General features: G+C 47.0%; 1 protein-coding gene across 1 annotated transcript in view; it reads left to right on the plus strand.

The window, feature by feature from the left end:
- Window positions 1–11449: 11449 nt before the first annotated feature.
- RXRG (retinoid X receptor gamma) overlaps window positions 11450–23010 on the plus strand; it is a gene marked incomplete at both ends in the record, with an annotated part of 38035 nt that continues 26474 nt past the window's right edge. Inside the window, one exon of the mRNA XM_080623632.1 lies at window positions 11450–11543. Coding sequence (XP_080479758.1) covers window positions 11450–11543 — 94 coding nt within the window. The remainder of the gene's footprint in view (window positions 11544–23010) is intronic.

Consider the following 23010-nt stretch of genomic DNA (forward strand, 5'->3'; position numbering starts at 1 on the left):
AATGACCATGGGAATGTTTGCTGCCAGGCAGTCATTTAGAAACTCCATCGAATCACTCCTCTATATAGTGCTGTGTGACCACCAAAGGGCCACAAGGGGACTTTTCTTATTTCCTGTTGTTCCATTTCCTTTAAATTCCTCAGCTATCCCTGGGCCTGTGGCATTATTCAGAATGGGATCAACGTTTTGCCCGGCATCTTATTTTGGAGTGGATGTCTTCTTGTGCCATGACCTATGGAAGCTGTGAAGGTGACATTAACTGGGAGGCACACATGTCCTTTCACATCTCTGCGTGTTTGCTGCTTGGCAAGGGGATGCATTTTGTGGCACAACTTATCACATTCCTGATGAACCAAGCTACCTGGGTGGCTTTAGCTTTTTAAATCTACAGCTCAACAGAAGGAGACTTAGAAACAAAATTTAACTGAAAGTCTCAAACAGACAGGTAGTGTTTGATTTGAGGTGGATGTTTCTGTGGCCCTTGGTGATATGGACAGTATGAGACCTACCCAAGTTGGGTTTCTGTCTTCTGTTTTCATAAGCAATTAGTCATCAAACAATCAGTCATTTACCAGGGCCTGGCTGAAGCTGCCTTCCAGAACTCCAGTTTTCAAAGGTTGGACTGGACCCAACATTTGGCCAGCAGTTTTTCACTCATGAAGCAAAGTCACTGCTACAGACTAGAGACTGAACATCTTGCGTGCTTTGCCGAGTACTGGCAGCAGGGGCTTTGAAGCAGCAGCTCCCATAGGAGTTGGTGTCATGATCAAATCACTAACCTGCTCAGCTCCTGCTCTGGGAGCTGTCAGAGGATATTAGGGCCAGGAGGCTGCCACACTGCAACATGCAGTGTCTGTGCAATGTAACACACTCAAGCCTCTGTGAGTCTGGTTTCCATCCTGAGTCTTGCTCCTGTTTGGATTCCTCTGGTCCTTGCAGGGGGCTGGCTCCATCCTCTTGGCTTGAGAATGCTGCTAATGTGTGTCTGGTGATGGGTATTTGGTTGAGGGGTCTTCAGCCTATAGACGCAGGGGAGCAAGTTGCTGTGGTGAGCTCTTAAGGACAGAAAGATCCACAAGATTGCTGCTTCCTGGGATCTATAACTTACATCAAATGAGAAATACAGTGTGTGTTTGCCCATGGACAGGCATCCTCCTGTTTGCAGTGGGCAACAGAGCTTGGTAGAGGGCAGAAAAGCAGGCGGCAGCAGAGCCCAGCCTGTCATAGCATTTGCACAGTTGTACAATGGACCTCCCTAGCCTGGTTTACAGCCTCTCTCATGCACACCTGTAGGGAGAAACAAACAAAATTGCAGGTTAGATTTGACCAGTGGAGTCAAAACTTTCTAGTTATTGTTCCTCACCTGGCACTATTAAATCTCACTGAGAAGGGAGGCAGACGTGGCCAACATAATTCAGCTGTGGCTCTGGTGGTGAGAAAGAAATACACAGCCCAGAAACCATTTCCACAGCTGATGATGGCCAATGCTTTCTGGTGCTCAGGAAAGCTGCTGCCAAGAACAGGACAGCATGCAAAAAGCACGAATGCCTCCTCAGCAAGGCAGCAGATGCCCCCGGACAGCTGCCAGCAAGTTTTCTACCTGCCTTCCTACTCCAGGAAAGGACGTTCCCTGAAAAGACCAACATTTGCTTTGACTTTCAGCCTGGGACAAGTGGGACCTTCATCAACTTCTCACCTCACCAGCTGCCATGAAAGCAGCAATGGCAGGTGTGAAATTGCAGGTGACTTGCTTGCTTCTGGCACTCCAGTGCTGTCATTTTGGGCTTTTGACAGCCTCCAAGTGGGCATGAAGAGGGAATCACATTGAATCCATGCTTTCTGGAGCAGTCCTTTGGTCATAGAGCACTTGGGTAGAAGGAAAAGGGTTAAAGAGGAGACAGGAAACACTTTGTTCAGGGCTTATTCTACAGAATTATTTCTGGGAAAGGAGGGGCTGCAATCAGGCAGGATATATTCACTTTGGGATCTCGGGAAATCAAGCCAGCCTGGCCTAAACCAAGAGGAAAATACAGCTCTGAATGAAACAACAGCTTCCCCCTTCACCTTATCTTGTGCCAGTGCAAACAGTTCAGGTAACATACAAATCAGACATCATGAAATGGTGGCGTCATATGAACAAGCAAGATATCCCATGAGGAAATGGCATGGTTTGAGCAGAAAGACAGTGGGGATAGTCCTAGAATGCCCTAAGCTAGAAAGGGCATTCTCTAGTCCTCACTGTAGTTGCTTCTCCTCCCTTGCCTCAGTTGGTACCAGGGACCCCAGTTTGATCCCTGGCTGGGGAGCAAGGTATGCTGTCTGTGTCACAAGGCTGTTCCCAGACTAGAGTCTGGTCTGGATGGCCCTCAAAGGCAGCAGAGAAAGTCTCTATAGATGAGTTAGAAACTGCTGAGCTATTTAATGGGGAAGATCGTTGCTACTTCACAGCTAATCACTTTTGACCAACAAACCTCTGCAGACAACCAGATGTAGCAGAGGTTATTCTACTCTTTCAAAGGCACTTGCAGAGAAAAACTGACCTGTGTCAGTAACCTCTTCCAACTAAAGGCAGAGAATTTGGCTGAGCTCTTGACGGTGATGAAGTAGTTATCATGGAGTCATGCAGGAGGGAGAAAGGAGACAGAAGGAAGAACAGCTCCATCTCTGTTTTGCAAGACAGTTCTTGTTTATCACTTGTGCTCTTCTCCCTGGATTTTTTGGTGTGTACAGGGCTTGGGGTAGAGGTGAGGCCCCTTGGAGGAAAGAGTGGCCGTTTGCATTGTGTGGGCAATTGGTAAAGCCACAGTGAATTTTGGATGCACTGCTCGGGCATGCAGAGTTTGCTTAGGCTGGTGGTTTATTTGCACTAATGGCAGGCCAGCCATTCACCTGAATGCATTTGTCACTCTGCTCTTTTGAACTGGGGCAGCTGGATATTACTGTTGAGGTCAGTACAGATTGATCTGATTCATTTTCTTTTCTCTCTATTACCTCATTCTTCGGGAATATTCAGCACCCTCTTTAATTTGCCCTGCCTGAGTAGAGGGTTTCCGTTCTGGTATAAAATCCCAGCTGATGTGCCATGAGGAGACCACTCAGAACATTAAAAACTCCATGCCTTCCCTAAAATTGAGTATAAACCCCAAACTTTAAAAACAGACTGGACATAAAAAGTTTCTTGTAAAGTGACTGTAATTACTTACAAACAAGCATCTGGTTCACTGAATTCATCTAAGTGCTGAAAAGAAGTCATAGATCACCCTTTTCTGCCGACTGCAATTCATTCAGTTTGCCTGAATTAAATTCAGAAGCAGTTCCTTTAGGTGCTGACAAAAGCGTTTCAGATGCTGCCAGACGAAGTTAATAACACGCACACACACGCGCCCATGCACTCACACACAAAGGGTCAGTCAGTGCTTTTGTCACTTTTGCTTCCTGTTTCCTTGCACACGCAGAGGGCAGATTTTGGTTCTCAGCCCATTAAGTGGTGAATGACGCTATGCAACATCCTCCCCTGTCTGCTAAGTAGGAGCGAGTCTTGCAGGTCAGCCTTTTGGTGACAGAAATTGGTGACAGACTCTGTGGACTTCTAAAAAACTTTATTCATGTTCCTGCATGAGCAGGGGAAATGTAGATGGTTGCAAACAGCAGACGGATACTCTGCTCTCTTGTTGGAACTGAAGCGTAGCTCCAGAAAGTGATTCTGTCTCTGAGAAATGCACTGTGCAAGGGTGAACCATCTGTATTGGAGGATTTTAGGGAACATGGACTCCCCTGGACTTTGCAATGAGCAAAGCTAAGTCTGAAGAGCAGGTTTCTCCCTGAGCTTGCACCTGAAGAAAGAACTTGTCAGAGGATCCCAAGAAATAGGATTTAAGGAGCCATGAAAAGTCACCTACCTCAAACCTCTGTCTCAGTGTGAATAATACCACAGCTGGACATTGATGCTGTGGGCCTATGGAAAAAACAGGGGCTCTGTGAAAGGAACCTGAGTGGTTCCCGGTGCAGTGGCACCCCATACCAGACCAGTGTGCGGGAGTCCCAGACAGTGGAATTGATTTTGTGGCTGAATTCCTTTGGCTATTTCAGAAATCGCAAGCTGGGGCTATAGCTCTTCTAACATCATGGTTGTAGCCTGGAAAAATCAGCACTTAGTTTAATTTCCCAGCACTGCTGACAGCTAAGTCTGCCTTGTATCTAAAACAGAATCATAGGATCAGAGAATCATTTAGGTTGGGGAAAAAAATCTTCAAGTCCAACTGTAACCTAACAGTGCCGAGTTCCATTAAACCAAGTCCTGAAATGCTACATCTACTCATCTTTTAAATACCTTCAGGGATGGCGATAGAATGATACTGAACTTTGGGACCTTCTCAGGAAGAGCAGAGGACCTGTACCAGGTGAAAAGCTACGTCTTGTTTTTACCCTCCTGCTCTCTCTATCTGCTGCTGGATATGAGGTGAAACAGGCCTTTGCTCTGAGCTGGGATAGCCATCCTTCTGTTCCCATGTCTGGAGTGGGAAAATCTAAGCCTTCAGGATGTTTGGATGCTGTGGGAAGAGGTGCTATAGGGGACCTAAAAACCAACTGATCAGAAAACATATGGGACCGCCCTATCTCTTAATTAACCTAATTGCTGTAGCTTCCATGAAGGTCTGCATGTTTGCCTAGCATGTTTTTTCCAGTGCAGGCAATCACCCGTCCCTGTGATAAGAACATAGGCACATTAATACCATCAGCAGCCCCTTCCTTCCCAGAAGGGGCTCAGTAGGCCAGACCACCTCCATAAAATCCAGCTGGTGGGCTTAGGTCCTCAAGCCTATATGTACAGCCCACCCCTCCAAAGAGGTTGTGGCTTTCTCTGGGAAGAGAATGGGGGTGAGGAATCAGTTTTGAATGCTAGCAAGGGTTATTACAGCCCAGCGATCTGACTTGTCTGCCTGTCCTCCATCAGAGAATGTTACTTGGTGATTGCTGCTGCAGGAGCAATGAGTCATTCAGGCTGCACGTGGTCAGCTGATAAATGTATTGAGCCAGCTCACCTGCACATTCGATGGCACAGTAAACCCACTAGATATTTATAGAAATAAATTGTATCCTGACTAGTAAAAAGAGAACACTCTATGCAATCTTTGGTTAAAGAGCACAACTGGGCTTTAGTTAGAATCATAGAATAGTTAGGGTTGGAAATGATCTTAAGATCATCTAGTTCCAACCCCCCTGCCATGGGCAGGGACAACCCACACTAAACCATGTCACCCAAGGCCTCATCCAACCTGGCCTTGAACACCGCCAAGGATGGAGCCCTCACAACCTCCCTGGGCATTCCAGTGCCTCACCACCCTCACAGCAAAGAATTTCTTCCTTATATCCAATCTAAACTTCCCCTGTTTAAGTTTGAACCCATTACCCCTTGTCCTGTCACTACAGTCCCTGATGAATAGTCCATCCCCAGCATCCTTGTAGGCCCCCTTCAGATACTGGTAGGCTGCTATGAGGTCTCCACGCAGCCTTCTCTTCTCCAGGCTGAACAGCCCCAACTTTCTCAGCCTGTCTTCATACGGGAGGTGCTCCAGTCCCCTGATCATCCTCGTGGCCCTCCTCTGGATTTGTTCCAACAGTTCCATGTCCTTTTTATGTTGAGAACACCACAACTGCACACAATACTCCAAGTGAGGTCTCACGAGAGCAGAGTAGAGGTGCAGGATCACCTCCTTCGACCTGCTGGTCACACTGCTTTTGATGCAGCCCAGGATACGGTTGGCTTTCTGGGCTGCGAGCACAAACTGCAGCCGGCTCATGTTCATTTTCTCATCGACCAACACCTCCAAGTCCTTCTCTGCAGGGCTGCTCTGAATCTCTTCTCTGCCCAACCTGTAGCTGTGCCTAGGATTGCTTCGACCCAGGTGTAGGACCTTGCACTTGGCATGGTTAAACTTCATAAGGTTGGCATCAGCACACCTCACAAGCATGTCGAGGGCCCTCTGGATGGCATCCCTTCCCTCCAGCCTGTCAACTGAACCACACAGCTTGGTGTCATCGGCAAACTTGCTGAGGGCGCACTCAATCCCACTGTCCATGTCACCGACAAAGATGTTGAACAAGACCGGTCCCAACACTGATCCCTGAGGGACACCACTCGTTACCGATCTCCAGCTGGACATCGAGCCATTGACCACAACTCTTTGCGTGCAGCCGTCCAGCCAGTTCTTTATCCACTGAGTGGTCCACCCATCAAGTTGATGTCTCTCCAATTTAGAGACAAGGATGTCGTGTGGGACAGTGTAGAACGCTTTGCACAAGTCCCGGTAGATGACATCAACTGCTCTGCCCCTGCCCATCAGTTTCGTAGCCCCATCACAGAAGGCCATCAAATTGGTCAGGCAGGATTTCCCCTTAGTGAAGCCATGCTGGCTGTCACCAAGCACTTTGTTGTTTTTCATGTGCCTTAGCATGCTTTCCAGGAGAATCTGCTCCAAGATTTTGCCAGGCACAGGGGTGAGACTGACTGGTCTGTAATTCCCCAGGTCATCCATTTTTCCCTTCTTAAAAATGGGGGTTATATTTCCCTTTTTCCAGTCATTGGGAACTTCACCTGACTGCCATGATTTTTCAAATATGATGGACAGTGGCTTAGCAACTTCATTCGCCAGCTCCTTCAGGACCCATGGATGGATTTCGTCAGGACCCATGGATGGATTTCGTCAGGTCCCATGGACTTGTGCACATATAGGTTTTTAAGTTCTTTTTAAGTTCTTTTTTAAGTTTGTTTTGTTTTTTTTTTGTTTTTTTTTTTTTAGTTCTTTTTCCAGGACTTCACAGCAAGAGAAAAGGTAGTAAAGAATCTTTACTAACCTCTTTTGATAGTCAGACAACAAGTTTTTTTCACTTCAGAGTCACTCTTCCTCACTGACAGTATTTGGAAAATAAAGTCGCTCCCAGTTTAGTTAAACATTGTCTTTTCATGGCACTGAATTGTAAATAAAGCTGTTGTCCTAAAAATATTACAGATACCTCAAAGGTTCCTAAGGTTCAGAAATGATATCCTCTAACAACGATCCTTGTGTTGTGCTGCAAACTAAAATTTGAAATTGGTTTGCCAGATACCTGGTATAGAGCAGTGCAGCTGACCAGCCTGCTCTTTGTAAGGAAGCAGCTACTCCTACGTACGTGTTTCACTCCAGCAGAGCATGGATACTCTCTGAAGCTCAGGGGCTGGAGACTTGAAGCACAGCAGAAGGAGCTGACTTGAGAGATGCAGAGATGCTACTGAGTGAGGAGGGAGAGGGCAGTATCCGATGTGGGCACATCTTCTCCGGCCAGCCAAGCTGAAGTTTATCACCTTTGGATTCACCATGCTGCCCAAGAAGCAAAACAGACGTGTAGTAGTGTTGGCAATCTCAGTGGGAACCTCCTGTTTGCCAGATTCTCTCTCCCTGCCCTCCCAGCATGTGCCAGCTGGGTTTTTGCTTTCTTTCGTCTCATGATCATGTTTCATCAAAGCAAGCACAGTCAGGGGATGCAGAGCCCAAAGGCTTACGAAAATTAGGCCTGATCTTTGGTCCTGTTTGTAAGTCATTCTAGGCATGGTGACATCTGACATACAGACTGGCTAAAATCAGGGTTTGCAAGTCCTAAGTGCAACTATTGTTTGTATTATTGTTTGCAAAGTCCTTTGAAGCAGCTCTGTGCCTGTTAGAACAAAACAGCAGCACACAGTGAAACCGGTTTCAACATAGACCAAGCAACCTATGCTATCAAACTAGCTGACAAAGGAGGATCATGGGGGAAGCACTGTGGCTGTGATTTTGACACAATCATACCATGTTCACGCAGTCCTCATGACTCAATACTGCAGTCATGTAGGTTCACTGCGGAGACCTCTGGGCCTTGTGCAAAAGCAACAAATGAAAAAGATGCTAAGTTCAAATTAAGTTAATGGAGCTTGAACAAGTACTTCAGGTTAAATGTAGTGGTTTGTGTTTTAGTGAGTCTGGATCTTGATAAATCTTCTCTTTCCCCTTCTTTCCATCAGAGCTACTTGAATAGCAGTGGTTAATAGGGAGAAATTAGGAACAGCAGTTCAAACCCCAAAGTGTGACTAGGATAGGTGTTTGGAATGCCTGTATGAAATACCTTCAAAGAGGTGACGAATATACAGCAGAAGCAAGGAGAGAGTGAAAAGCATATTTTGTGCCTGTTTTTACACTTAGCTTATGTGTGGTTTTGAATGAAGAGGAACTGCTGTTGTCGTGTGTCTGGTTTGGCAGATTGCCTAACATGCTGTGGAAATCAGTGCCTATTGGTAGTGCCATTACCATATCTGGGCTAGAAGAGCATTAGTTTAGTGCTGCATCTGAAGTAAAAAATTATCCCAACTCTGGTCTGCTCCTTGGACAAAAAATTTGATCTGGTTCAGGTCTTTATGAAGACCTGGATGGCCAGCAGTGCTCTGCTGGGCCTGTGCTCAGCCTGCCTCCTGCAAAATGGGCTCTTAATGGCATGAGCCAAGGTGAAGCCAACCTCATTTTGCAGCAGTCTGGGTACACCCAAGATATTCCTCTGGTGCAAAGTGCTCTGTTTTCCTTTTCCCTGCTACATGGTGTCCCCAGTATGCTGCAGCTTTATGAGGAAGAAGGGGGTGTAAGGGATGTCCCAGGATGGGGATGGAACTCTGGCCTGAGATATTCTTGTGGGAGCTGAAGGGATGCAAGTTCAAAATAAGTAAAAGAAGGTGATTCTCTACTCTTCATTCACCTGTCCTCAAGAATGCTCTTCCCAGCAGCTCTCTCTCCCCCTCCCAGGGAGACAAAGGGGAAATCATAGTGGCAGCTCTGGCTTGGAGTAAGGGCCAGCTTCTGGAATGGACTTCTCCTAGACTGTTTGAAGCTTTATAGGCCAAATTAAAATTCTTAAACTTCACCAGAAAACAAATTGTCAGTCAGGCTTAATGAAGGAAGCTTTGACTATGGAAGTCTACAGCCTCTCATTTGATGAACAGACAACAGCATTTTTTTTTCCTCCTAACAAGGTTTCCTTAGAAATGGATCCACTGCTGAATCCCGAGTCTGCCTGCCATATTCAGGGGGACATCTGGTGTAAATTCTTCATTATTAGATTACATTAGTTGCAGCAATAATCATTCACATGGGATTATTACATCCAAGCTTGTCTCATTGCCTTTATCCTTTCACACATTGTCTTCCCTGGTTCCCCTTCAAAGGGCTGTTGTTGAGTCTGTGTCGAAGCAAGAAATTAACTTGTTAGTAATTTATGCATCATTTCCTCCAGCCACATGTATTTAGGGCAAGATCAATACGAAATAATAAGGAAGTGGGTGGGTATTGTCACCGTGGGGCTGAAATAATTCCTTTGGTATTACTGTAAATCCTTCCCTCACATATGAAAACCTGCAGTCCTGTCCATCATGAGCTTATTTTGCTAGACTCTATCAACAGAACACTGATTTGGCTCCTTTGTGTGCTTGCACAGTTCATGTCCTGCTACTTCTGCTCGCAGCCACACAAAGTGCTTTGAGTGGAGGTTTAAGGTTTTGAAATAGCAGTGTTCCATAGCCCTTCTTCTGGTTCCTGTCTTGTAATTAAAGTCATGACACCTAACACTGGAGATTTGTTTCTGAAGCAGTTCCGTGCTCTGGCAGCTGCTGCGATATGTTAGGTCTGAGAAAGGGAAAGAGATAGCAAGCAGGATTCAAGCACCACAGTTCATGGCACAGAAATCTTGCTGCCTGTGGGAACTGAGAAGGCAAACCTGAGTGAATCAGAAAGGTCAATGGCAGGCTTGAGAGGATCTGGAGTCCCTGACTACTGATCTGACTGGTGGACAGCCCTTCCTGGGTGGACAGCCCTTCCTGGGTAAAAACATAAAAAAAGGAAGAGTTTGGATCCATCTTGCCCATGGCAGTGTAAGGATGTAAGAGGAGCAATACTCGTGGGGAGAAGAGATAGCAGACAGAGCATGCTGTAGTTCTATGGCTCCTAAAGAGGCCCGGAGTTGATGCCACAGGGTATCTTTCCATGTCTCTTTTCTCACCTTCTGGTTCCAATTCAGACTACCCTGCAGGTTTCAGCTCCATGAGAACTTGAATTTGAGGTATTTGTTGCAATTGCTGGTTAAGAATTTCCTGAAAGTGCAAGAAAAATCAAACTGGCAGTTCCTCACCATTGCTAGCCCTGCCATGGCTGTTTCTCTGGTGGTAGATGTCCTGGCAGTTGGCACTGACGTGGAAGAGGCTGTTTGGCTCACTTTGGCTTTAGCAATGCTCTGTCTTCTGATCTGAGGGGATTACAGCAATGCAAAGGCTCCAATTTCTGGAAGTCTCTGGAAGAAGTCTTGCAATCACTCCACTCTGGGACCTGCATGTTTTGTTGCTGTAAATGTAGAGAAATCTGGGATAGGGAGGTGGTTAAAAACCCCTAGCAGGTCTGACTTGCATCCCAGAGCAATATTCTTTGTGCAGTTGTGCTGGGCTGGGCAGCACACAATGTTCCGGATGGGACAGAGAAGTCAGAGCAATCCTGCCCTCCGCAACCCGAAGGATGTTGACACAGCCTGAAGGGGAACACAGAGGAGACAAGATCCTGAGATTATCAGTGCAGACTGGGGGGAGGAATGTCATTTGCTTGTTGCTCTTCTCCACCAGGACTGGCAGAATTCAGACATGGAGAGAAGGTACAAGCAGACACCCATGCATGGTTTGAGAGTATAACAGGGATAAAGCAGCTCAGGAACAAAGTCAGAGGCTCTAATTTCAGCACAAGAAAAACTGGTCACAGCACTAGCTGTGTGTCTTCTGAAAGCCTTCTAGAGACATGGGTCCATCCAGGTCATCTGCAAGCACTAGTGACACTGCTCAGGAATGCATACAGGACATTGCTCCGTTGTCACCTGCCCCACAGTCCTCGCTCAGCTTCAGTGAGGCAAAATCCAGCCATGCGTGATCTCCGCTGGAGTCCAGTGGTGATGTGCCTAACACTACCACCTTCTTGATAGCAAAGTTTGTTATCAAATAGCGTGGGTAGGCTTGCAGATGAGAGAAGAAAGACCAACTGTCACAGAGAAGGAGGAAAGCAGATCTAAAATTGATGTTTAGACAAGAGAGCAGTTGTTTGCTGGAATTAGAAAAGAAATCACTTCCAAGAGACACTTTCCAGCACAGCCGTTTCAGACCAACTCCTTTGCCTTGCAGGGCCTTTCCCAGCCAGCCTGTGCAGCCAGCCCTCCCCCTCGGCATTGCAACATCTCCTGCTTTCCAAAGAGACAGGAGCCCAAACAGCAAACACAGGAAACCCCAGCCCCGGTCAAGGTCTGGGAGGTAAATTTGTAACTTAGGACAGATTGAGAGGATGCTTCTTTGTAACATATGAACAGTCATTTCTTCCTCCAACAGGCCAGCACAGCTGAGACAGCTGATCCTAAGCCTCCCTTCATGGTTGAGTCTGCTGAAGAGACAGGACACAGGCTGGAAATGCAGTCGGGCACACAGTCTTATTCCCTGGAGATGGGCTCCTTCCCTCACTTCTGTAAGTCCTTTCCCTGATCCTATGCAGATTGGCTGTGCTGAGCAGCTGCACGGAGGGGTGGCAGACACCGCTGTGGCCATTGCCAAGAGCCAGAGGGGTTGCCCAGCCTCCTGGGCATGCTACTGCTATAGGAGTAGGTGCCAGCTGAATAGAGCCTTTATGGGAGTATAGCACTGTGCTGTGCTCTCCGTTGCAGGAGAGGAAGTTCAGTTTAGACACTGGGAAAAGCTGTTTCACAGGAGTGGCAGCTTTGTCTCTGATTTGATTTGGGACAGGAAGACGGCCAAGATGAGCTTGACAGGTCTCTTCCAGACCTGTTTTCTATAAGTCTGTGCTTTCTTCCTGCAATGGAGGGAAAGAAAAGCATTCAGAGTGTGAAAAGGGATACTGTATTTACGGGTGAGGGTTGTGATGGGGTATACTAAAGGTGTTCTGGGGATCAGCTCATAAAAGTTAATAAAAGACAGTGGAAGTTACATGTAAAGCTAGTCAATAATTTTCCATGGGAATAATACTTTTTAAAAGCAATGTTCCTCCAAAAACTCTCCCTGGGTAAATACTGATTTTGTCAAATATATTTAATATGTGTGTGTATGTACAGAGTGAGAGAATTCCAGTGGGAAAATTCTATAATTGTCTAATTAATTTCAGATCTGTTTGGACCTAGTTTGTGTTTTGGCCTGACCCAATGTGTTTTGACTTGTCCCAGTGTTTCGCTACCTCTGCTGCATATGAGCAATATGAAATATTGTGACAAAAAGGAATGTATTTACCTTTTTATATTTCCAAGTCACATAAAGCTTTAAGCAGCAGCTTCTCTTGCTGCTTTCTTAGTAAATATATCACATATACATATCTATATAACGTTTGATTTGTATCAGCTGATACACTATTTGTCTGATTCCTGTATATCAGGTAAACCAGTGGCACAACACTGGAATTGATCCAGTCAGAGGCAAAGTAACTTTTGCATCAGGGGTTGAACCCTGGAAATTGAAACCCAGCTATCTTGAGCAGATCAGAGGGCTGGAGGGACTGCAGAGAGGGCAGAGATTGTTTCCAGAAGACCATGAGATGTTAACTGGGTGCAAAGAAGTAGGCAGCTAATAAAGTAGCAGGCAGTAGGTAAGCATTTGCTTGCTTTGGATTGGGCTTGCAGTGAAGTTGCTTTCTCCTTCTCTCTGTGCCCCTTCCCTCTGCTGCACAGACCATGGCTAGTACATTTCCATGTTGGCAGAACCCATGTCATAACTGGGACATGGAGGAATCATTGTGTCCTGGGTTCAGCAGTAGCAGTCGTTTTACTCCTTCTTAGTAGCTGGTGCAGTGCTGTGTTTTTGACTTTCAGACTGGGAACAGCACTGGTAACGCCGACATTTTTAGTTGATGCTCAGTAATGTTTACTCTGACCAAGGACTTTCTGAGTCTCATGCTCTGCCAGGGAGGAGGGGAAGCTGGGAGGAATCAGACCCAGGACACCTGACCCAAACTAACCAAAGAGGTATTCCATACCACAGCATGTCATGCCCACTATGTAAACTGGGGACAGTTACACAGAAGGGCTAGATCACTGGTTGGGTTGGGCCGGGTATTGGTCAGCAGGTGGTGAGCGGTTGTATTCCCTTCCCTTGTTATTTCCCTTATCATTATTATTATTGGTGGTAGCAGTAGTGGTTTGTGTTATACCTTAGTTACTGGACTGTTCTTATCTCAACCCGTGGGAGTTACATTCTTTTGATTCTCCTCCCTATCCTTCTGGGAGCAGGGGGGAGGAAAGGGGGGAGTGAGTGAGCGACTATGTGGTTCTGAGTTACTGACTGGACTTAAACCATGACACATTGTAAGTTTCAAAAATCTATTAATTTTTTTCTTTTTGTAAGTACTCCAAACCCTCAAAACACCTGACTCTAAAGTGCTCCCAGGGTCAAACTCCATCAGTTCTGGGAGATTCCCTAGCTTTTTACTGGGGTAACTCACTTTGTACATGAGAAACTGCCAGCAAATTCCTGGATGCTCACAGCTCTGTTTCTTAAAGAAACCTGCACAGATAGGTGTGTGCAGAAGTAAAGGACAGAGACAAAATTATGTTCTAGTCTCAGAGATCTAAAAACACAATCTGGGTCATGCGAGCCAGAAAGGCATCCATCCCGCCAGCCTTCTCTCATCCCTCAGGATGTAGGAAGGCTGCATAAGATCTCTGCTTGGGGTTCAGCCTCAGACTGAGTTTCAGTCCTAGTCACCAAACTCTGTTTGTTGTCTGGAAGTGATCTGCAAAGGATTTGTCACCAGCTGTAGCCAACAGAGCCCAAAGTTGAAGTCTAGCATGTGCTGCCAAAACCAGCTTGCAGATACTCACAGGTTAGACCCCTCCACTCTGCATCTCTCAATAAAGCGAGCATCCTTCGCATCCTGACTTTTCCCAGCTGACCTTTTTAAGCATAGTTGCAGGTTCTGCCTGATCTTCCCTTTGACAGATCTGAAGATTTATTCTGAACTTTGCCGAGGCAATTGGTTTATGGGAGAGACCAGCAACCTTTCATGGGTGTAGTGCTTGCCTGCCTTTCTGTTCTCCAAAGACAAGCTCACGCACACCTGAAACACTTGCAGGGAGCTGGGAGAAGCTGCCTTTACAATGGATGAAATGGACCTCTTCAGACAGGGTACTTGGAGGTGGCTTTTGCATGAGAAACTTCTTCATTGAAGTCAGGGAGCTGGCAAATCGGAGGTGACTGAAACAATAGGAACAAATTCTACTGCAATTTTTGTGTAACTCCAGTGACATTCTAGGGATAAGACTTTCTTGCTGGGCCTACTCCTTCCAGCAGAGAGGAGACAGTGAAAGCCCTTAGATTAGCTGATAAGAAGTTTTCTCCTAGGCTAGACCTAGAGTGCTGTAGCAGGCATTATTGCAGTAACAGCAGTAGTGAAAAGGGTGGGGGTTGTTCTTTGAAAGTGTTTTGAGTCTCCTATTGATCTACACTTCAGCTGAAAACCCAAGTCGAGCTGCCCAAGGGCTTTTTTACTCAGAGGGTGAAGCTAGAAGGGGGTTTGGAGTTAGAAGTATCTTCTCTTGCTGTAGAGAAGTAGCTTACCGGGGCATTTCAGGAGTTGAGCTGAAAGTCATCACTAGTATGTGATGCTCCGCTCTTCCCGTAAGTCTCTTGCTTGTGCTGAGCAATAGCCTACTGTTAAGCAGGAGGTGCATCTCTAGGGAGGTGTGCTGGGCTGCCCTTGAGAAGGGGGAGGATGGAGGGCAGGGTGATATCGCAAGGTTCAGCCAGATGTGACAGTAATGGCAGAGGAGAAATCTCCAGGAAACTGCAGTAATGCAATAAACGAGAGCAAATCTGAATGTTCCAGGATCGGGGTGGGGGGGAGAGGGAGGCAGTGTGGTGGAGCAGTGCATTGCTGTGCCCTGCATCACATAGGTGTGCGCCTGAAAAAGCCAAGTAGCACCATGGTGGGTCTGACGTGCCGAGATGTCAATGCCTGCTCTGACCTTGAGTTGGTGGCTGATGAACACAGCTCTATCCTCAGATGGGCCCTGCTCCCTGTTGGTTTTCTGCAGTCCTCTTGATTGCTTTCTTGTTATGGCTTTTCAATAGGAAGCCTTTGACATGATTCTGGCAGAAATTGCTCTCACCTTGGCTTGCCTCTTCTGTGCTTTTTCCAGAAACATTGTTGAATCCTGAACAAGACATTTTGGGGCTATGTCCTGGATAGCCCATTACCTGTGACGGGTGTCAGAGGTGTTAGCTGTGGTGTGGGGAGGCCAGGCTGCCTCCACACCCAACTGTCAGAAGTCCTATGCTGTCTAGAGTTTTACAAGGGCTTTAGCTATAATTTTTGGCATGAGTTACATTACTGTATTTATATATATATTTATTACTAGAGTAAAGCATCTGTTTTCAGTGTTTTGAAGAAGAGAATCATTACACTGCAAATCTAGTTAGAGAAGCTGTGTTCAGAGACTGAGAGAGACTTGGGGGTGGATTCTCCTCTCATTGGCACCAACCCTGCTGGGCTTGAGGGCACGAAGTTGAAGTGCACAAGAAATCTGGGTCTCCTAAAAACAAACAAGATCTGAATTTGCAGTCCCTCAGCACCCTGGGGAGTATGTGATGTGTCTGCTGCAACCCAGAGCAAATAAAATCAGCTAGGGAGTTTGGCTGTTTTGAGGTGCAGGCTCACTCCTTTCCCCTTGGGTCCATCTCCTTGGGATCCCCAGCTAAAAGAAAGGCATCAGAGCAAAGATGGCTTGGGCTAAGTGCTGGGGCCCATACTTTCTGGTCTTTGGCACAGGAGCCAGCAACGTTACAGGAGGATAGAGCAGTGTTTTGGGAGGAAGGCTGCCTCTGCTGGCCCTGGGGGCAGTGAGGGAGTTAATGCCCAGCCGTTCTGCCCAATCAGTCTGATTTGCCTGTAATAACCAACTAACAAAGTGTAATTGTGCAAATCCATATGTGGCAGTAATTACCAGGGCGATTAATGGATTCCTTTCTTTCTAAGCAGACCACACCACATCTTGCCAGTCCCCCCACCACCTGAAAGAACTTGGTGTGAGGGGAAAGCAGGAGCTGCTCTTCCCTGGACACTCTGTGATGAAGCCAAGTAGACAGGGAGGCCCTGTGGGGACTGCCCGGTGCTTGTTTAAACACTCCTTTTCATCTTCCTGCATTTCCTTACATACAGCTCGCTGCTCCCTGGCTCAGACACGGCCTCCTGAGGACAATTCGTGCCCAGCCTGCCGGGTCGGGGCTGCCGTGTCCCTGCCCTCCCCCTTGTCCATTCATTCCCTGCTCCCCTTTCCCCTGTTTAGCACTAATTGCTGCAGAATATGGCGTTTGTTTGCCCTTTTCTTTTGTAGCTTTGTTATTTTTGTTGCAATGGGTAATCCGGCAAACTGTTAAAGGCACACACAAAACAAGCAGGGGACAGCAGGATGCTCTGGGAAGGTTTTCAAGCCAGGCATGGGGTTGCATTTGTGGGATGGCAGCTTGCAGGCAGGCTGGGCCTGACACATCCTTTAGGATGGGTTTTCTTAGGGTTATATAGTCACAAAATACAGTGAATATTTCCCCCTCTAAACGCTGTGGGTGGGGAAATAGGGCCTTGAGCCCTGCTGAGGGAGAAGGGGGTGCATTTGTGGACCTGTCCCCTGCCAGGTCACCACCTGGGCAACACAGACTTCTCCACAGTTGCACCTTGGGCACTTGAGATGCAAAACTGTCTGTCCTACTTGACAGCCTTGGCGAGCCTTGTCCTCACATCACATGTGGGTCTGAGCCCTGCTGACCCATGGTGTGGAAGGAGCTGGGAAGAGCTCAGCCCTGTTTCTGAGCTAGGCAATGATCCCTGCCCTGACAGATAGCTCATGCAGAAAGTCAGCCCGTGGGGAGGGCTGATGTGCTGTCTATGGAGACATCTGTCTGTGGCTGCACGCACAGGGCCGCAGGTGCCCTGGAGGTAGCTGAACTTGCTCAGCTGGGGATGGAGCAGGTGGATAGGGAGCCAAAACCTCTTTAGAACCTGGGATGGCAGGGAGTGATCACATCTCACGTCTTGCATCAAGCATCCTTGCATCCTCGCTGCCTTCTTCTTCAGGCCAAAAAAAAGTGATGTTGGGGGTTGAGTCAGCGTCTGTGATTTTTTTTTATTTTTTTTTCCCCTATGTGTAGGCTGGGACTTGGACTTGGGGTAGGCCAGAGCTGTGTGGGCTGGATGAGAGCATCCCATGGGTGTAAAAAGCAGCCAGGCAGAGCCAGGCCAAAGATCCGTCTTGCAAACGGTGAATGCTTTCAGGGGAAGGAGGTACAGGGTGTGCTTGAGTGTTCTCCCTCCAGCAGGTACCTCCTGGCAGCCTCTGCCCTGCACTGTTCAGCATCTTCCATCAGTGATAACTGTGCAGGTCCAGGACCAGCTGCCCTCAAAATCTGTAGCGACATCTGCACAAACATCCCTGCAGAGCACTGGCTGGCCCTTGTGCTGTTATTCTCTGACAGTCCTCGCCGTGTTCACTGCATATACATTGTGATGGATGTAAATGACCTTTTTCTTATTGCTGATTTGTTACAAAGGCCAGGAAAGAAGCTTCTCCAAAGGGACCGGCTGTGCAAGGTGCTCAGCAGAGACATGAGCAAGTCTTTTCTCCGAGGAAGGTTACAGATGATGGGGAGGTTTTGGGAGATTCTTGCCTGGAGGTGATAGGAATGCACAGAAAGGTGCACCTTCCTGGAGGACTGGGTAAAGTGGAGAGCCTGGAGAAAGACGCTGGGTTTGGGTCTGCTTGCTCAGGATTCTGGGAGCCAGCCTGCACCAGTAACTGGGTTTCCAGCCAGAAAGATGAAATGGGACAGCTCTTGGGTATTGCAAATTGGATGGGTTTTTTTTTTTGTCAGAGAGCTGTATCCATTGGTGTCAGCTGAGGCCCTTGACTCTTTAAGCTCTTCTGTTTCACCTGAACGAGTATTCATCAATACTCATCTTCCCTTGCTTCTGTGTCATCCTGGGTTAGAGGTTATGCATGCCAATGCATGGCATGTAAACATATCTCCTGGATCCTCTCTGCTTGTGAGAGCTTGAAGTAGCCTGTATCTTGGGGGAGCAGCCTTCCTGGAAGGCTTTCCCACCTGGCACAGGTGCCCAGGGGGATTCAAAGAAATACTCAGGGCACTGAGGGATGTGTCTTGCACAATTTTTGTGATGCTTGAAGTGTTGGGTCTTTGCTGCCCTGGATTTTAAGCTCCAGGACCACAGGATTTAGCAGTTAGCTGTGATTAAAAAGCGTTATTAATGAAATAACTGACACTGTGTGTGTATGTCTTGGCTCTTAAATGTCCAGGGTTTCCTGTGAGAACAATTCTTGACCTGTGCTGATTCCCAAATTGTGCTCAGGAACCATGTGATGGACAGTGCCAGGCACTGAGTTATTAGCCAGCAGGATGCTGGATCATACCCTGGAGCTGGTGAATTTACTGGTATAGATTAGTCTTTGGGGCTGTGCTGCTGGTCTGGAAAGCTTAAGACCTAAAAGGGACTGAGCTCAAATTTTGCAACTAAGTTATGTCTAGCCAGCAGAGGAGACAGCTCTATGTTGGAGAAGTTGCCCTGGGATCTTCAGGGATTTCTTGAATAAGCTGCCTTAAGTCAGTGTACATCAGCACAGTGCCAGTATTCAAACATGTATTGCTGTGCCCACATCATCCCAGGTCTTTGCTTCTGCTGTGTAGAGGCTGCTCCTTCTGCTCAGAGGCTCAAAAATACAGGGCCAAAACATGTGGGCAGATGCTCACTTCTTTCTCTCCCTTTCTACTGGGGGGCAGAGAGGCGGTATTTGACAGTGCCAGCAAATGTTATTCCACATTCCTGCAAATTCTTCACGTGCTTGCTCCTCACTGCTGTGCTGTCTTGGCTCTGTGTGGTGTGGTCTGTGCTTGTCTTGATCTAGAGCTGTTCCTTTCTTTTGGACACAGGGAATTTTGTCATGCTCCCATGGCTTTAAATACCAGTGGATTTTCCATTTGGTACAGGGGAGCATGTGGCTTTTGAGAAGATGATCTGTTTGAAAGGCAATGGAGGGCATTGAAGAGGAAAGCGATGCTCCCTGTAGCTGGCTCCTTACCTGCCTCTAGGCTGCACAGGGAGGCAAAGGGTTTTAAACAGTTTTGGTAGGGAAACACTAAAAGAAACTGATCTCATGGGAGAACATTTTGGCTGAGTTTGACATTGTGTTTGTCTCCCTTCATCTGCCACTGGAAAGTGAGTCCCGGGGGAAGGACAGCTGCTATAAGAGATGAGAGAGATGTAATTGTCCGGTAAAGGCAAAGAAAGGGTTCAGTCCCCTGAATTTCAAACAGACCGGGGTGGCAGAGTCTCGAACTGATGTTGATTGGATCTATACGGAGATGATCACAAAATGAACCTGTTGGTTTTCTGTGAAGTGGAAGTCTGCATGGCTTAGGGGACATATAAAGAGTGGAGTTGTCTGAACCATTAGTGGAGCCAGAGGCAGTGAGAGCTGAGGTGAGGTCTTTGTATCCCCCTTCTGCTTTTTTTTACAGCTCAGTAATGAGGGTTATGTTTGTGCTTCAGCTCATCTTAAACGTATTTTGTACCTCGTGCTTGGGCAGCAAGACTTGATAGTGCTTCATTTCTTCCAGCTGCCATGCCCAGACTGTTTCTCTGCTTCTGGTATTTGTGGAGAGGCTGTATAGGTATGTTTGTGCAGCATGGCATCAAACAGCGAGTGTCTCTGCACAAAAATGTGCTCTGGTTTATTGTTTGGTTTTTTTTTTCCGTGTTTCCACCCGCCAGTAACTCAGAGGTATTATAGGTATGAGCTGGAGGCTTGCAGTGTGCCAGGTTGCTGTATTAACAGTGCTAGCCCAGGGTTGCTGGATCAGAATATTTGTTCCAGGACTTGCCTGAAACTCGGTATTGCTCAGGAGAGCCATCCCCAGGAAGATCGTGTCATTACAGAAACACATAACGTCTGCATCAGAGTCAGCAAAGCACTGAGAAACCTGCCTCTCCATCTTCCAAGCAGACGCACTTTGGTTTTAGCAGTACTTTTGATTTCCCTTACTGCTCTCCTTGCTAGGATTTTCTTTCCTTTCTCGCTTACCTAATGGAATGAAATCTACTGAAATCTACTAGGCTGAAATCTACTAAAAAATGGTTAATGAGCCAGTGGTGTCTGCAGAAGTGAAGTGGAGGTGGGATCCAGGTGAGCTGCCTGGCTTCTGAGGAGCTGCAAGCATCCTATGAAAAGGCAGCAGCCCCACTATATCACTGTGGCTTACAGAAAATGTCTCATTGACTGAAGCAAGGACTAAACTATGAAGACTGGTTGAGAAGTGCCGACTGAAGCTGTGTCTAGGCAATATGGTAGATGTGACTTTTGGGCCCTTGGTCCAGATCAAAAGCTCTGTGGCCATGTGATGCAAAGTGCTATCTGGTGTAAACGCCTTCAGCTTCAGATCTCTTTAAGGAATAGTAATGGGCCAACATCGTAAGGCAGGATTTTTCCTGCATCAGATACACTGGCTGCCAGAGAGCAGATTGCATTGTAAATGTAAAAGCGCAGGAGAGACAGGAATAATTCAGTGAAAGCTGGAGCCTTTGCTGTGGCATTAATGTGACAGTGTGCAGCCAGATGCTTGCACCAGATCCAGGCAGTGCTCAGTGGAGAAATGCACTGTGAGGAAACTTGAAGTTGTGACCTTGCCGGCTTGGGGAGAACATGGGTTAGAAATCCAGAGGTATGTGCTGATCTCCCGTCTCTCATTGCAGGATCAGAGGGGTCTGAGGTGAGGTGTTTTAAGGTAGAAATCAGTTTTCTGAGCTTTCAGGGCCAGGCTACTGTGTCTGGGATCTTGGGGGCAGGGCTGTGGTTGGTGATGGCTACTGTGCTCTCAGCCATGAAGGTATTGGTACTAGGTCCTGATGTGAAGCTGTTTCTTTTGATGTCTTCAATTCTTCCTCCCCTGAGAAAGGTGCTACTCAGAGCAGAAATAACCCCTGTTACCTTGAACTCCAAGATATCTGCATTTGCCTGTCTGGTATAAATAGACCATCTAAGGCAGCTGGATGTGATGGAGATTGACAGGTTGTCTCTGGAGTTTTGCACTTGCTGAAGCAGGAAGAAATGTAAAAGCATGAACATTGGGATGCACAAAGTGAGAGTAGCAGCAAAGCCCCAGCTACACAACAGACTGTGGCATTTTCCATGGGAGGATGCAGGTGAAAGGCCTTTGTGGCCTTGTGCAGAGCAGTGCTGTAACAAGACTTTCCAGACCCTGTGCTGAGCTCTGGTGGCCATCATGCAAGGTCCAATGCAAGGTCCAGCAGATACTTTCTGTGGCTGGGCTGTCCTCTGTCAGCTGTGTGCCATCCAGCTCAGGCCCTTTCCAAGGAATATAGTCTGTTCACAGAAACCTAGGTTTCACAGCAAAAAAGAATGAGAAATAGAGCAGGATCCAGAAGGAAAATAAATAAAAAGAAAGGCTCTTTGAAATGACTTCTGCAGAGAAAGGTGAAGGAACTGAGTTTCACTGAGGTTGTTTGTTTCTGGGTAGTCAGAGAAGCCCTGAAATCAGTAGGGTTTTTTTTGTGACTAAGGTGTGGGCATTTTGGTTCTTTTTAGAGTACCTGTCCCTGCAAGCAATAACACAGGGTTAACCTGGTCAAGGAACAATCTTCTGTTGAAATATTTCCTCTGAGAAATGGTTGTTGTGGGAAAATGGCAAAATCATGGCATTTGCAGGAGCTGTGTCTCCTAAGGTTTCCCTGAGAACTTTTTTTTAGAAGATGAAGAAATCTTCTTCTTCGGGGTGTAACTTTCTTTGAACCTAGCTGTTCTGAGACATTTTGCAGACATCTCAGCTTCACACCATGTATACAGCAGGGTTAAAGAGGGGCTTGCATTGAAATAACAACCTGTAGGTCTTCTGACACTCTGGAAAGTTTGCTTGCAGGGTGGTATCAAGGAGGTATCAAGTGAATGTTTCCTTCACCTGTCCTTTGAAAGCTCCTTGCTGAAGACTGAATGACACACTGGTTAACTTTCAGAGCTGAGTGTTCATTTCTCACCAAAATCTCCTCTGGACATAGGGTCAGAGACCTGCCTTCGGATCTGAGTGTCTGTAGCACTTACAGAAATTCTGGCTTCATTTTGTCCTCATCCAACCTGGAATATGGGTTTTATAGCCCAGATTATAGCAAGTTTGCCACCTTGCACCACTGACAAGAGAAGTCAGGGGCCTACCTTGAAGTGCAGAGGGATGTGTGATTCTCCCAGTTTGCAGTATTGTGGTTCCTTTTTTGTCTCTATGACCTTTATTCCATCTAAGCTAAAAAGGTGGAATGACTTGTGTGAAAACAGGTGGGGAGTGATGAGCTCCCAAACCTTGAGCTAGCAGTTGATTGACTCAACTATTGTGTCTCAATACAGTGCATTCCCAAACCTCTACTTGGGGTAGCACAGATCTCCTGTATTATGGAGATCCCATGTGAACCCAACCCAAAGCAATGGATGCTTTTGACCAAAAAAAAAGTATTTTCCAGAGGATTCAAATGGCTATTTTTTGGTTCCACCTTCCCAGGAATACTTTGCTGCATGCATTTCCATGATGCTACTGCTGCTGACCTTTCTGCTCTGGCAAGGGGGAGTCGCGGGGAAGCACATAGGCAGTGATTCTTCACTGTTACAAAGGCTGGGATTGTTGGCAGCTTGACGCCCCAGAAAGTGTCTAATTGACTTGACTCTCTCTAGCTGGGCTCCAAATGGATTTTCTGCCTCAGGATATCTTGGCATTATAGTGGACCTGTTGTTTTTGCTCCTTGCATGATATTAAAAAGTGCATTGTTGGAGCAGAAAGTGTGAGTCAGAACGGATGTGTAGAAGGAGCTGCCTGTTGCCCCGTGAGTAAGTGCCAGCGCAGAGGAGCGGAGCGAGAGGGGGTCACCT

Source organism: Psittacula echo (genome assembly GCF_963264785.1).
Source record: "Psittacula echo genome assembly, chromosome: 7".
Lineage (NCBI taxonomy): Eukaryota > Metazoa > Chordata > Aves > Psittaciformes > Psittacidae > Psittacula > Psittacula echo.